The sequence below is a fragment of the Marmota marmota genome, unplaced genomic scaffold (genome assembly GCF_001458135.2).
Source record: "Marmota marmota marmota unplaced genomic scaffold, marMar, whole genome shotgun sequence".
Lineage (NCBI taxonomy): Eukaryota > Metazoa > Chordata > Mammalia > Rodentia > Sciuridae > Marmota > Marmota marmota.
The window spans coordinates 46,121,701-46,137,793 of record NW_026000174.1 but is presented as its reverse complement, the minus strand read 5'-3'; the positions used below and the strand labels follow the sequence as shown (position 1 = coordinate 46,137,793).

The window sequence follows — 16,093 nt, the reverse complement described above, 5'->3', positions numbered from 1 at the left end:
AAAGGGCTGGAGATGTGGCTCAGTGATAAGCACCTCTGGGTTCAATCTCTGGTACAAAAAAAAAAAAAAAGTAAAAAGGTTTATAGTACAGAAGCTAGCACATGCTAAGTTCTCAATAAATTTTGGTAATGGTTATTTATTGTTAGTATTAATTGAATAATGATATATCATGACTGCTAAGTATCAGGTACTAAGCTACAGAAGCACTGAATAGAAAAAAAATGAACAAAACCATTTGTTAATAATCAAATAATCAAAATATACTGCAGAACAGCAAGGAAAAAATCTTCAAAGAAATGGGAAAAAAATGATTTTGGAATATTTACATAAAAAATGCCTTCATATAGATAGTAAACATCAAGAGAGTATGTCAGTGCGACTTAGAAAGCTTAATGTGAGTGGCAATAATTGAGAGTATAGGCAAATGAGATGTGAGAAAGAATATATACTTCAAAGTCAGACTTGGATTCAAATCCAAGTCCTTCCACTGACAAGCTGGGTAACACCCACCCAAAGTTAACCTCTTTGAGTGTCAGTTTCCTCACCTATAAAATGGGAATCATAACATCACAGCTTAGTACAGAGTTATACTGAGGATCACATTAAATAATGTATGAAAAGCAACTGATCTCAAACTGCTCAATACTGAGGATCACATTAAGTAATGTATGAAAAGCAACTGATCTCAAACTGCTCAATAAATGACAGCTATTATTTTTTCTCATCTATAGAACATTCTCAAAATTCAACAGAAAAGTTTCTACTTGTCTCTTAGTGTCATAACCTCAGCCAAAGGTAAGCATTTCCAATCCTCAAAATCTACCACTCAATACAGGTTATACCCTACAAGAGTTCACTGGACCTAAAATACAAAGAGGAGAAGAGTAAGGGTGCCTATATAAACTTACCCTTACCTCTCTTCATAACTGCCTATGGGAGAGAAAATAGAGGATACTTTCTAACCCTAAAGTAGAGGGTAAATTACCCCTGCTGCCAAACTAACTTGTCTTGAACTGAACTCAGAGCAGAACCTTAGATGGCTCTTTAATGGAAATAAATTTAAAAAAAAAAAAAAAAGGAGGTGACCTTCACTTTTCTGTTTGGAAAAACTGGCTGCACCTTCAGCAGTCATCTTGGTCCATAAGAAGGACTACACCCTAAGGATGACAAAGAGGAGCAGGAAAGAGTCTAAATACCTCTTAACTTCATGGTCCTTCCAACCTTATTAGACTTCTTACATTCAGCCTCCCATAGTCTTCTATAAAAATTTCCCACAGTTCAAAATGTAAAACAAAATCTAAAGAGGACAACCAGCAAGACTTGTGAACCTAAAATTAGACCTACCAACTGTGTTTTGTTTAGCTAATGCATAAGGTACCAGCAGAACACTGAAATATATTGGAGCTTCTTCTCTGAAGATGAGTTTTTCAACAGCCTATCAACTCACCAGATTAAAGCAGGCAGAAGCAGCAGAAGGAGTGGGGGCTGAACAGTTTTCACCCAAAGAAAACTTGGTGTCCAGAACATCTACTGCTGCCAGACTAACTTGTCTAGAACTGAACTCAGAACAGAACCTTAGATGGCTCTTTAATGGTAATAAAAAAGAGCCACAATTGCTAAGCATCTTCGTATACTGTAGGCACCATGTTAAGCTCCTTACAAGACCTGTGATCTTATTTCTCTTCACTATAACCCACTCATGATAAACAATTATGCCCATGTTACAGAATAAGAAACCAGGACTCAGAGAGGCCAAAGGAATCACCCAACATGACACAGCTAGGAAGTACAAGTGCCAGGAATCAAACTCACAGACTGCAAAGACAACTGGGGCAAAGACTTTTTCTTTAGTAACAGAACCTCAGTTTTTAGCTGGACATACTGTGGGACAATTAACTGAAGTTAACTATCTTAAAAGTTTGGACATATTACAATGGATGTTTTCTATAATATTATTGAAGTTAAAAAAGATTATTACCTGAACTAAAATTACCTAATCTAACACATCTGAAGTGAGTTTACACATAATTAAACGTTCCATAGTGTCATAACCTCAGCCAAAGGTAAGCATTTTCAATCCTCAAAAATCTACCACTCAATATTGGTTATACCCTGCAAGGGTTCACTGGACCTAAAATACAAAGAGGAGAAGAGTAAGGGAGAGCTGCTGGAGAGCTTCCTTTAAAAAGAGGAGTGTGCCTTCACTTTTCTGATTTGGAAGAACTGGCTGCACCTTCAGCAGTCATCTTGGTCCATAAGAAGGACTACACCCTAAGGATGACAAACAAAGAGGAGCAGGAAAGAGTCTAAATACCTCTTAACTTCATGGTTCTTCCAATCTTATTAGACTTCTTTCATTCAGACTTGTTTTACATGAGAGAGAAATATAATAATATCTTGTTTGAGTTGCTGTTATTTTGAATTTTCCCAAGTTATTTCATTACTTTAGATGTATCTGAACTAAATTTCAATATAAATACTGATATGCTAAGCCACTATGCAAACTCTCAGCCTTCATTTATGTCCTAGGATTAAGATGAAATTATTAAACTTCATATCATACCATTTACTAAGTATTTCACATGTATATAACTGTTTAGTAGGCATTGTGCTAGGTGTCAGGAACACAAAGATCAATAACAAATAGTCCTTAACCCATAGAGGACAGACATGGAAAGAGTTAATACTGAAACAGTTTACAATATTTTGTGGGACAAAAATGTGCACAAGGGGCTGGGCTTGTAGCTCAATAGTAGAGTACTTGCCTTGCATGTGGAAGGCACTGGGTTCGATCCTCAGCACCACATAAAAATAAAAATAAAGGCATGGTATCCATCTACTACTAAAAAAAAAAAAAAATAGTCCACAAGCTGTTGCTATAGGAACAGAGAGAAGGGCTACCTGAACAGCCTCTATCTACCTTGTAAAACCCTGCCCATTTTTTACTTATTTATTTATTCCGTCTTTTAATCTTTTAGTACCAGGGATTAAACAAAGGGGCGCTTAACCACTGAGCAACATCCCCAGCCAGTTTTATTTTGAGACTGGGTCTCACAAAGTTGCTGAACACCTCCTTAAGTTGCTGAGGCTGGCCTCAAACTCATGATCCTCCTGCTTCAGGCTCCAAGCCGCCAGGATTTCAGGCATGTGCCACTGTGCCCAGCCCTACCCATCTCTTAAAGCCTATATCAAATACCACTTCTTCCAAGAAACCATTTCTGGTTCCATACCCTCCAACTAAAAATATTTTTTCTTTTCTCTAAAGTCACATATCATACTGTTGTGCCTCTCTTCTAATACTTAACACACAAAAAAAAAGACTCTCTTTCCTGCTGGGACACAAGCTTTCTAAAGTAAAAACCTCTTTTTATTCTTTTCAGTATGTGCTACACAGCTCACCAAAGTAAGTGCTCAAAAACAGAGATAAATAAAATTAACTTTAAAAAATAAAAGCCTCTGAAACTGAAGCTAACTATATTTTACAGTTTGGACATATTATAATGGAAGTTTTCTATAATACCATTACTGAAGTTAAAAACAAATTACTAGCTGATTAAAAGAAAACTAGCTAAACACATCTGAAGTGAGTTTAATATATAATTAAATGTTCAATAAGAATTATCTAGCATACTAGAGTATACATCAAAGTCATTGCCATGTGCTTATTTGCTATAAATTATGGATTAAGCCTTTAATATATTTGGAGTATTTTGCTTTTTCATTCTTGATTAGTTCTGACATCTAAAAAAGGTATCAACTTTTACTCACCCTCACAATGCCATGTTGGCTTAATCCCTATCACAATGATACATATATACATACATACACATTTACACACACATGTAGTAGGATCCATCTCTCCAGGGCCAGGACTTCTCTCTATTCCATATAGCAGGGCTAAAGCTTTTGTTTCAGGTTCTTTGTCTATACTCTCCTTTTCTGAGAGGTCCATGAACATCTGTACTCCTTCCTACCACAAGTTTAGTCCCTGTTTTGGATATTAAAACAACCAATAGGAGTTAAGTGCATGAAACTGAGCTGTCATCCCAAATTGAACTGGGTACACTAATGGACAGGCATACAGGGAAAACTCCATGTAGTATGTTGTGGTTAAAAGGTTGGTGTCAAAGGTATACAGTCCTTTATTCCCAGAGGAACCCGATACATCAGCAACCTTATTCTGAAAATCAATTGTGTGACTGTATAAAATGCCTCTCAATTCATTCTATTTAATTGGAAGGTCAAGGAAGAGAAAAAGGAGATCACTGGAGTCTTGGGAGAAAAAGCATGAAAAATCTGTACCTTTTCTCTAAAGGTGGGCTGTTCAAACCCTAGGCTAAGCTCTGCCAATTTCCAACTGTATGATCCTGGACAAGTATCTGACCTCTCTTATGCCTCAGTTTCCTCTTTTGTAAAGTAGATATAATAGAAGAATGTGCATTTGGGGTTGTCATGAGGATTACAAAAGTTAATATATACAAAGCACTTAAAAAATGCCTGCACACGATAGTATATAGGTGCTAGCTAGTTATATTATTTTTGAGGAGAGAAAGAATTTTTTAATATTTATTTTTCAGTTTTTCAGTGGACACAAATCTTTATTTTATTTTTATGTGGCGCTGAGGATCAAACCCAGGGCCCTGCACATGCCAGGCAAGCGCGTTACCGCTTGAGCCACATCCCCAGCCCAAGTAATATTATTTTTAATCACTGTTCCTGAATTAGGCTGTGCTAAAAGAAAATAAAAGTGAATGAGGGAAAGGCAAAGATAAATTTTCAGCCTAGTGCAAGAGACACTAGCTGATCACTATTCACACGATACCACAGAAAAAGAGGGTCAGAAATTTCAGAACCTGAGAAGATCCCCTATCTCTCAGACATTGACAGTAAAAAGTCATGTTAATTGTATGAACCCTTACTACTGTGGTTGTCTTTCTAAAAATTTACAACCAGGCATGTAGCACACGCCTATAATCACAGTGACTGGGAGGCTGAAGCAAGAGGATCACAATTTCAAGACCAGCCTCAGCAACTTAGTGAGACTCTGCAACATGACAAGAGCCTGACACAAAAATTAAAAAAAAAAATTAGAAAAGAGCTGAGGATGTAACTCAGTGGTAGAGCACACCTGGGTTCAATCCCCAGAACCAAAACATAATAATTAATAACCCAGAAGACATGGTGACTAAACATAATGTGGTATCCTAGGTGAACTCCTAGAACAGAAAAAGGACCCTGGGGTAAACTAAGGAAATATGAGTATATTATGAACTATGGTTAATAATGTATCAATACTGGTTCATTAACTGTAACAAATGTATCACATTAAAGTAAGATGTTAATAATAGGGGAAACAACATTCAGCATATAGGAATTCTCTTAAGCTATCTGTATAATTTTGCTGAAAATTAAAACAATACTAAAAGTTAGAAGTTTATTTAAATATACACACATATCCCTGGGCCCCATCTTGAGCGATTTTGATTTGATTGGCTAGGATGAAACTAATCACAGTTACTCTTTAAACAACCCCCACCCACAAGTGATTCAAATGTGGAATCAAGACAGAGAAACAGTTTACTTTGCAGACCTCACCTCCTATTCCTCTTTCACTCCACTTTATCCTATAATAGCTTTCTTGCTGCCCTCCCAACACTAAAGTTCATCTCTCTAGACTTCACATTCACCCTCCTTTCTGCCTTAACCTCTTTTCTCCCAGGCCTTTAAAAAATTTCTTAGATTATAAAATATAATGTTAAGAGTTAAGGTTGATGAAAGGGCTCAGTGATAGAGCACCTGCCTGGGTTCAAGCCCCAGCCAAGGGGGGAAAAAAAAAAAAAAGATTGTAGAAGAGTCCAAACACTTAACAAGACACAAATTATGGTGTGCTAAAAGAAAATAAAAGTGAATGAGGGAAAGGCAAAGAGACATTTTCAGACTAGTGTAAGAGACACTATCTGATCACTATTCACAAGATACCACAGAAAAGAGGGTATCCTACTCCACCTAACCCTGCAGAGGCCCTATAATCTCTCTAATAAAGTTCCATCACTGTTAATATCAAATTCCCTGAAAAATGGATCTCCATAAGCACAGATTCAGCCATAGAGTATTTCTATTTGTGCTAACACTGCATTACAATTGCTAGAACAATGTCAATCTCTCACTTCCAAAGCCAAATAATCCCTTCTAGGAAGTTTATGAACCAAACCAATTGTCTCTGCTATGACTTTGTAAGCACTACTGAATGATAACACAATAGAAGGTTTTCCTGATCTCTGCAAGATTTCATACTTCAGGTATGTGCCCAAATACTATATGGTCAGAGATGCCCTCCATACCCACCACACCACTGACTCTTTCATAACCATGACTTATTTTTTTTGTAGTACATATCATCATCCAAAACTACTTCACCCACACTAGAGTGTAAACTCTAAAAAATTAGGGCACTGCCTGTCCTGTTCATTTCTAAGACAGAACAGGTTAAGAAAGCGCATTTTGAACATTAGGCTAAAGTGGGAGTCCCAGAGAACCATTTAGGAGTGGCTCCAACTAATGATACCAAGCCATCTCCTTTACCTTAGATTTTTTTCTTATTTTGAATAAAAAGACACTTGTCAAACTACTGTGTAGCCAATTCTCCATGCTCTTATTAAAAAGTGTACTATACCCTTTCAGAAAATTAGAAGAAATAAAAATATATAAATAGGTACACTATAGTACACCTTTAACCTTCTTTTCCCTACCACAGGCAACACTGACCACTATGGAATACAACATGGCATCCCTCCACCTTCAGCCCATCTGGAGTCAGTTGTTCTGAGCATATACCTATTATCCTTCCAACCATCCTGCTACCGCTCCCAGTACCCCCTTAATTACTCCACTTCCCCCTACAGTTGTTCCCAATATCACTTACCTATTTCTCCCCAAATATGACTTAAAGGCAAACTCAAAGGCAAGAGGGTATGGCTTCCAAACCTTTGAAATTGTTCATAGCAAGGCCATGTTAAGAACTCTTCAGATGCTATATACCTGCTGAATTATGCCAACCACTTCTCCCTTTGCCATTTTCTAAGACCCTTCCTTTTCTTCAGATTATTTTAGGGTGAACTAGACAAGTGTTTTTCAAACCACAGGACATGATCATAGTGTGCCATGAAATCAATGTAGTGGGAGGATCTAGAATTTTGAACAGAAATACAACACATCATAGGCAACCAAGTAAACAGTATTCCATTTGAATTATCTAACGGGTATATTATATGTGTGCATAAGGGTATGAACAAGGTCACAATTAAAATACATTTTGCCTAATGTCGATTATATTCAAAATAATTTTTAAAACTACTGATCAAGAGGCTGGGGGTGTATGTAGCTCAGTGATACAGTGCTTGCCTAGCATGCCCAAAGCCTTGGGTTCAATCTCTAGCACCACAAAAAGGAAAAAAAAAAAAAAAAAGAAGAACCACCTACTGGTCAAGAGTACTGATTAACTATACTTTTGCTGCAACAAAAAATTCAATAAATGTACCTCTAAATGAAAATTCCCTTCACAATATGAGAACTTCCATATCAGGAAATCTATAAATTAGATGAAGTTCCTTTGTCTCAATGACTCAGAGCCAGAGATTATAAAGTAAGGGAAACCTGCATATTTGAGTTGAGAAATCATGATCAAGATGAGTAACAAGTATGCTGTGTAACTATTTTTCCAGTGTAAAGCTAGAGTCCAGGCTCAGTTCAATATTAGGCCCACAAAATTCTCCAGAGACTAAATCCAATGGAGTTGAACTGCAATATAGCAAAGACAAGGAGAAAAGCAAAACAGTGTTTCGGTGATGAAGGGTTGAGCCTCTTCAGGGTGTTCACCTCTAACTATTTGGCCTAAGCAGGCTGCTTCTATACCTATTCCCCTCTTGATGTACAATAATTCTGGTTTTCTTCCTATTCTGGTATACTGTTATGTTTGTTTTTTTCCTAAATATCAGCAAACCTCAGCAAAAATGTGGCCTTATACCACCAATACCAGTCATTCACAGCCTGATTCAGTGCTGAGGTATTAAAACATGAATTGTACAAATTCCTCCCAACTCTAAATTTACATGTTTAAATAGCTTCTTCATATTAATAATAATAACTACTAATTCTCATGGAGGGCTAAAAATGGTATAGTCTCTTATCACCTGTTAAGTCATGTCACTCTCACACACACACAAAAAAAATGTATTTTCTTTCTTATATCCATTTTAGACATGTGGAAACACAGTCAAACTGTTACATACCTTGTCCAAGGTCAAAAAGTAAGATGCAGAGCTAAGATAATTCCCATACCTTTCTAATTCCATTTTATACTTAATTTTTTAAATTTATAATACATAAATTTTCGCTTATTTTTTTCTTCTCTATTTACCTCTAATTCAATGAAACCTCCAGCAGAAGCAGGGACATCTTCCACTTTGTTCACTGCTATATCCCCAATTTTAGAGAGTACTATTCTCAGCTAATGTATAATACTTATTGGACAAACAAATGAATGCAGTAAAACAACAATCTTCTTTTACCTATCATCACAATGAATCGCTTTTAATAATCCAAAAGACTTACTCTCTGGCTAACAGCAAATGTGCATTTCATTTAAAATATTTTAAACCAGAGGAGAACTGAAACAAAAGTTGCAATTAAGCTCCCACTATGTTCAAATCTTTATTGATTCAGAATGATCAGTCCCTCCCCAGTCTTAGTCCCTCCCCCACATCCAAGAGAGCAAATGATGTGCCTTTTCTGAAGAGAAAGAGAAAAAAAACAGTTATATGAGTTATATAGAAAAAAATATATGTGAAGCCCTAGGTTCAATTCTTAGTATGCGTACAAACACACACAGGAAATAAAATAAAAAACAAAGAAAAAAATTATAACTTGTCTCTAAAAGTTCTTTTAAACACAATGTCTGGCATTAAATGAAAAATTATGAGACATGAAAAGAATCAGCAAAATATGACATATAATCAAGGAGATCAAAAAGATCCAGAAGATTTCTGAAAAGTAACCAAATCAATGTTGTAATGTTGAAAAGCATGGTATCTTAATTTAATGAATACATAATAAAGTATTTGCATCTGCAAGGGAGGGAGGGAAGTTGGGAGGAGTAAATCTTTGGAGTGATTTCTAGGAAACAGTGCTACAAAGCACAAAACGGTATTTAATATTCTTTCAGAAAACCCATGATTATAGTTTCACCAAAGAGAAAATATTAGACAAATGTGAATTAAGAAACATGCTACAAAATACCTGGCTAACACTCTCAAAACTAATAAGATCATCAAAAATTTTTAAATGTAATGTGAGGTCTTGGATAGGATCCTGAAATAGAACTCATCAGGGAAAAAATTGGTGAAATTCAATAAAATCTATAGTTTAGTAATAATGTTAGAACAAACAGTTACAAGTAGTAGCCCTAGATCTGAAGATATTTATTAGTTCCCAGAAAATGGACTGCATTTGGCTGGGAGTGAAGGTGAGGTGGGAGGGGAGGAAGTGGTAAAAGAAAGCAAAGCTTATGGCCAGCTTGGACTGGGATATTTAAAGGAGATCCTTTTCATAATAGACTTGAGACTCTCCACCTTTCCAACCCTTGTCAAAGAGTAAAATCCAGAGTAAAGGCAAACTAAAAGTAAATTTGTCAGTATCTGAACCTCCAAGAACTGGAGGGAGTATTTTGAAGCTGTACAAAATAGAGAAGGAATGAGAATGAAAGAAAAATCTTTAAAAAGAGACTGTAACCCTGGGAAGGCCCTCCTGAAAATCTGGCCCAAGAAACCTCTAAAAATTAATTTAGTTTAAGGGAGTTCTACATAAGTTGTATTCTCAGGCCTCAGCTTTAAAAGCAAGCCAAAATCTTCTATTGACAAATACAGCTTCATTCAAGTCTTCAAGAGCCTCCACAGTTTTTGGTGTTTTATTTTGGTACTGGGGATTGAACCTAGGGGCACTTTACTACATTCCCAGTACTTTTTTATTTTGAGACAGTTTCACTATGTTGCTGAGAGTCTTGCTAAGTCACTGAGGCTGTCTTCAAACTTGCTATCCTCCTACCTCAGTTTCCTGAGTTGCTGGAATTATAGACATATGCCACCATATCCTGCCCCCAAAAATAATATTTTAAAGGCAACTGAGTTACTCAGTCAAGCATAAAAGGTGTGTGTGTGTGTGTGAGAGAGAGAGAGAGACAGAGACAGAGAAAGAGAGAGAAATAATTTCAAAGAAAAAAATCAAAAACACCAGCAGATAGAGCTCTATAAATGCTTCACACATTGGAATTATCAGAGGCAGATTACAAATCAACATGCCTACTGCTCTTAAAAGAAACAGAGGATAGCTACATATGAGAAAAGAATGGTCCTGATTGGGCTGGGGATTTAGCTAAGTGATAGAGCACTTGCCTAGCATGCTCTAGGCCCAGGGCTTGATCCCCAGTAGAGGAAGGAAGGGAGGGAAGGAGGGAGGGAAAGAAAAGAAGGTCCAGATAACATCCATGGTTAGTTCTATCAAATTTTAGGAAGAAATACCCAATCTTACAAAAATACTTCTGGAACATTGAGAGAACAGGACATGTCAGAAATATTATACCCTGTTTTAGACTATGAGGCCAGCATATCCTTGACAACAAAATCTCATGAGAACAGTACAAAAAAAGAACAACTGCCAGGGGCTTTGGCACCCACCTGTAATCCTAGTGAGCAGGAGGATCACAAGTTCCAGGCCAGCCTCTAAGACATAATTAGGCCCTACGCCCCTCTGAGGTCAATCCCCAGCATCCCCCCTCAACAAAAATTACAGGCAATTTGATAAATATAATGAAAAAGAAATACTGTATAAATTATTAATAAACCAAATACAAAAACATAGTGATACTTCATCATAACCAAGTTGGGTCAAATATATCCCAGAAATGCAAAGTTGATTTAATTATAAAACATACAAACATGAAGAGATGAAAATAAGGCCATATACATATGTACACACCTCTATTTACAAAACAAACAAACAAGCAAAAAAATAAAAAAAACCCGAATAAGCAAAGAATTAATAAAAATGGTTACCAGCTAGTGGAAGAAGCAAAGAACAGAGGCTTCAGAGATACGTGAACATATTTCTGATTTTTAATTTAATCACAAAAAGTAAATCAATTAATTCATCACATCAACATAGATCATTCCAACAAATGCAGAAAAATAGCTTGATATTCAATATCTAAGAAAAACTTAGCAAACTAGGACTAAAAGAGAATCTTCTTAATCTGATGAAACATATCTATTAAAAACTATAAAATATATCATACTTCAAATAAATTATTAGGATATGTAAGAGAATTTAGCAGATAGCTTAATATAAAAACCAATATGGAGGCCAGACACAGTAGCGCACACCTGTAATCCCAATAGTTCAGAAGGCTGAGACAGGAGGATGGCAAGTTCAAAGCCAGCTTCAGCAATTTAGTGAGTTCCTAAGTAATTTAGTGAGATCCTGTCTCTAAATAAAATACAAAATAAGGCTGGGAATGTGACTCAGTGGTCGAGTATCCTGGAATTCAATCCCTGGTACAAAGAAAAAAAAAAAAAAAAAAACCCCAATATGGAAAATCTAATCAAATTCCTATATGTAATTAAAAAGCAAAAATTAAAAACATTTTTACAATATAAAATTATGAAATATATGAAAAAAACTTCACAAAGGATCTTTTAGGGAAACTATAACTGAAGCAATAAAACCTAAATAAATGGACCACAAGACTTTTTTTGTAATGGTATTAATTCTCCTTATATTGGTTTATAAATTCAATACAATACCCAAAAAATACCTCCAAAAAATCTTGAAAAAAAATTTTTTATAGGGCTGGTGTTGTGGCTCAGCAGTAGAGTGCTCGCCTAGGATGTGCAAGGTCCTGGGTTCGATCCTCGGCAACACATAAAAATAAATAAATAAAATAAAGGTATTGTGTCCAACTACAACTAATAAACAAATATTTTTTTTAAATATAGCATAATTCTACAAAATGTAAAGAATAAGGCTGGCTGAAACACTTGTAGAAGAACAAAGTAGAAGGACCTGCTCCACCAGATATTAAAAGCTATGGTAACTGAGAAAACATCTTGTTCACAGAAAAATATACTATAACAGTATGGAAAAGAAGAGTCAAGACACATGCTCACAAACACTTGATATATGACATGGAATAGCAGATCAGTATATAAAGGGCATTTTTTTTTTTTTTTTTTCTGGCAGTGCTGGGGACTGAATTCAGGGGTGTTCTACCTCTGAGTTAAAATCCCAGGCTTGTTTTAAATTTTTTGTTTTTTTGAAACAAGGTCCAGCTAAGTTGCCCTGGCTGGCCTTGAACCTACAAATCTCCTGCCTTAGCCTTGGAAGTCACTGGGATTACAGGCATACCACACACACCTGGCAAAAGGTGTTCTTTTTCAATAAATGCTGTTAGAGCAACTGGTTATCTGTATGGGGGGCAAAAAATGAAACGGACCCCTACTTTCACTAAAAAAAATCATTACTAAGTGGAATAAGATCAAAAAAGCACAAACCATAAAGTATTGATAAATTATAGCTTGTTAAAATCTTTATTCAAGAACTTAAAAAAAAAAGAAAAAATACAAATTAGAAGATATTTGAAACCCATATAAAACAACAAAGAAGTCAAGAACAAATACATGGAAAATTCCTATAAATTAATGAGGAAAAAAAAGATACACACTCCATTAGAAAATGTGCAAAAGATTTGATGGGGTACTCCACGAAAAGAGGAAATACAAAAGATACTCAAAGTCATAAGTAACCAGAGAAATGCAAATAAAAACTACAATAAGATACCATTCATTAAATGCCCATAAGATTGACAAAAATGAAAAACTCTAACAGCAAGTAGTGGTGAAAATATAGAGCAAGCGGAACTCATACTCTTCATGAAGGTGCAAACTGGTACGACCACTTTAGAAAACAGTTGGTAGCATCTGATATTACTGAAGATAGGCATAATCTGTGACCCAGCAATTTCACTCCCAGATTCATAATCTATTTAAAAACACAAGTAACCATATACCAGGACACATAAACAAGAATGTTTATACTGACACTGTAACAGTCCAAAGCTTCAAGAATATTCATTTATGACAGAATAAGTAACTTGTAGCATATTCATAAAATAGACTTCAATACAGCAACGAAAATGGATGAATCTTGCATTTAAAAACTGAAGCAAAACCCAAAAGAATGTATAATAAAAACATAATACCAATAGTGTCAAGTTCAAATAAATTTAGGAATGCATATATACGTGGTACAAGTATAAAGATAAGCAAGGAAACTACCCCAAAGTCAGGATAGTGGTTACCTATGGGGGAGAGACATGGTTGTAACTGAAAAAGTGTATAAGTGGTGTCAATATTGCTAGTAATATTCTACTTCTTACCTGGGTGGAAGTTATATCACTATTTGCTCTATAATTGTTACTGTGCATGTTTTTACATACTTTCTGAATGTGTACTTTACAATAATAATAGCAATAATAAAGGAAAAATGTCAATACAAGGGATTTTCATTATCAAAATATGCTATCCAGCTAGGTGCAATGGCATATACCTGCAATCCCAGACTCAGGAGACTGAGGCAGGAGGATCACAAGTTAGAGGCCTGCCTCAGCAACTTAGCAAGACCCTCAGCAAAGTTCTGTCTCAAAATAAAAACATTAAAATATTGGGGGTGAGGCTCTTAGTAAAACTCCCCTGGATGCAATTCCCAGTACCAAAAAAATTTTTTGTTATCTCAATGCTAGCAACTGTAAGGTTACTTAGGGAGCAAAAGTTTTCATAATATGACATTTACTAATGTACTGATCACTTAATGCTGATCACACAAACTTCTCAACTTGATTAACATCAGTTTCTCTTGCTTGTTGTGAGCATCCAAAATACAAAAACATTTGCAAATTCATTTTTTCAACAAATATTTACTAAATTCTACTACTTGCAAAACACTGTTCTTAGAGTACCAGCAAAGTGCAAGGTAAGTAAAAGCCCAGACAGAAAATCTGAGAACCTTCATTTCTACCCCCATTTGGCCTTGGCCCTCTTACACTCCCTTACCACTCTTACACTTCATGTGTGAAACTCTTATCAAGTTTCACACATGAAGAACCAAAAAGCAGCATCCAAGGCTCACATCAAGTAATTATGAAAATCACTACCCTAGGGAGTATTCCTGGCAGAGGAATCACTGCTTGGATTTATCTGACAAAATCATGGTTTCCTGTTTTTAAGGAAGCAGAGATCCCTCTATCAAAAACTCTCCGTCAAGGCACTTGTTTTGACAATGATGGTGCTTTGGAGATTGACCAAAGTGGGGGTCAAAAACTTTTAAGGAATGCTTTGCCTGGGATCCAGAGACAAGAGGCTTGCAATTTTTCAGAAATTATACACTAGATTTCATATGTACACATATGTTTTTTCAGGTTAATGGCCATACCTTCAAGTGATTCTCAAAGTTGTTCAACCAAAAAGGGTGAATAAGAACAGCTCCCAGGAAGTTGAATAGTCTAGCTTTTGAGGGACAAGTCAATGTAGTCACTGCGAGGTCATCTGAATTGAAACCCACCTGTCCTGACCCCTAGGCCTCTGCTCTTCAATACCCAATACTTACTCTCAATTCTTCGAAGGCTTCATCTAGAGTGGAGAGCTGGTGGCCCTGGTGAGCCCCAATGACTGGACACAGGACACAGATGAGCTGCCTATCTTCCTGGCAATAGGTGCTCAAATCCAGCCCATGGTCTGGACACTTCCTCTTGGCCACTCTCTCGGCTTCCATTTCTATTTCTGGGTCGAATTCGCTTTCTGCCTCGGTTTCCCCTTCTGCCTCCGACTCTCCTTCTTGGTTGTCTTCCTCCGCCTCGCTCTCTTGCTCATCCTCCATTTCTTCCTCACTGTCCTCGTCACTCTCTTCGTCGCTCTCGTCCTCGCTCTCTTCCTCCGTCTCGCTCTCTTCCTCCGACTCACTGTCCTCCTCCGACTCGCTCTCTTCCCCCGCCTCGCTTTCTACCTCCCCGTCCTGCTCCACCTTGGCCCCGACCTCTTCCTTCCCGGCCCCCTCCCCGCCGGCTCGCGAGGTCCAGGCCTGGGCGCCATGGATGTACTCTGCCAGGTGGTGACTGAGGAACTTCTCCTTGTGCGCCTCGGCGTGGCGGCGACAGTAGCAGAAGCCGCATTCTCGGCACACTTCCTCGGCCCCCGGAGCCTCGTCGGGCTCGCACTCGTCACACGTGCCGTCGTGAGGCAGCTCCTCGAAGGCCGCGCCCACTCCGGAGGCCATGTGGGTGCTGTGACACGGCCGAGGCCTCCGGGCCCGCGGGCTCGCCGCCTCCCCTCGGCGCAGCCTCCTCTCTTCCCTTCCCCCGGCGCCGGGGTCCCCTCCTCGGGAGTCGCCACTCAGCTGGGCCGCGCGGCGTCCGGGAGCGGGGCTTGGGGCCGCGGCCGCCCTCGCCGGGCTGCGAGCTCAAGGCCTCCCCGCCGGCTCGGCCTGCTCGCGCGGCGCGGCGCAGCGCTTCCTCTGCTGCCGGCACTTCCGGCGCGGCCGCTGGCGCCCCGTCGGCCCCCGCGCTGCGCCGCGCCGCTGCTCGACCTCCGCTGCCCGGGGAGATCGCGGCCGCCGCCGGCCCGCACCGCCCCGGTTCCACTTTCCTCTCACCGTCAGGCGTCCTCCTTTCACTTCCTGAGTCACTTAAAGTGGCAACGGCCCTTTTCTGCTTTTCCCGCGGGGCTCAGCTCCGCCACTCGGGATCGCAGCATCCCCGGCAAAACGAGGTTGGATGCAGTCTCCCGCTCGCTGCGGGGGGCGGACGTTGGGCCCCGCCTCCCCCGCTCCCTCCCTGGAGGTGTCAGTCTTCCCCTTAAACCTCCTCTAGTATGGGGTCCGGGTGGACTTCGGTCTTTCAGCTGCTAGGTACAGTCCCAAGTGTTCTACAAGGTGCGAGGACCCTGTTGTTTACCATACTGAATCTGACCTCTCAGGATTTCCACCGGCCCCAGAA

At 38.5% G+C, this 16,093-nt stretch overlaps 1 protein-coding gene across 3 annotated transcripts in view; it reads right to left on the bottom strand.

Moving 5' to 3' along the window:
* The window catches only part of Trim44 (tripartite motif containing 44), a 104,460-nt gene extending 88,590 nt beyond the window's left edge, over positions 1–15,870 (bottom strand). The window contains exon 1 of one of the 3 annotated variants that reach the window (XM_048788596.1): positions 14,710–15,870. In XM_048788596.1, coding sequence (XP_048644553.1) covers positions 14,710–15,375 — 666 coding nt within the window. In that variant the 5' untranslated portion in view covers positions 15,376–15,870. The remainder of the gene's footprint in view (positions 1–14,709) is intronic. The other 2 variants (XM_048788595.1, XM_015477783.2) reach the window with 2 other exon arrangements.
* Positions 15,871–16,093: the final 223 nt, after the last annotated feature.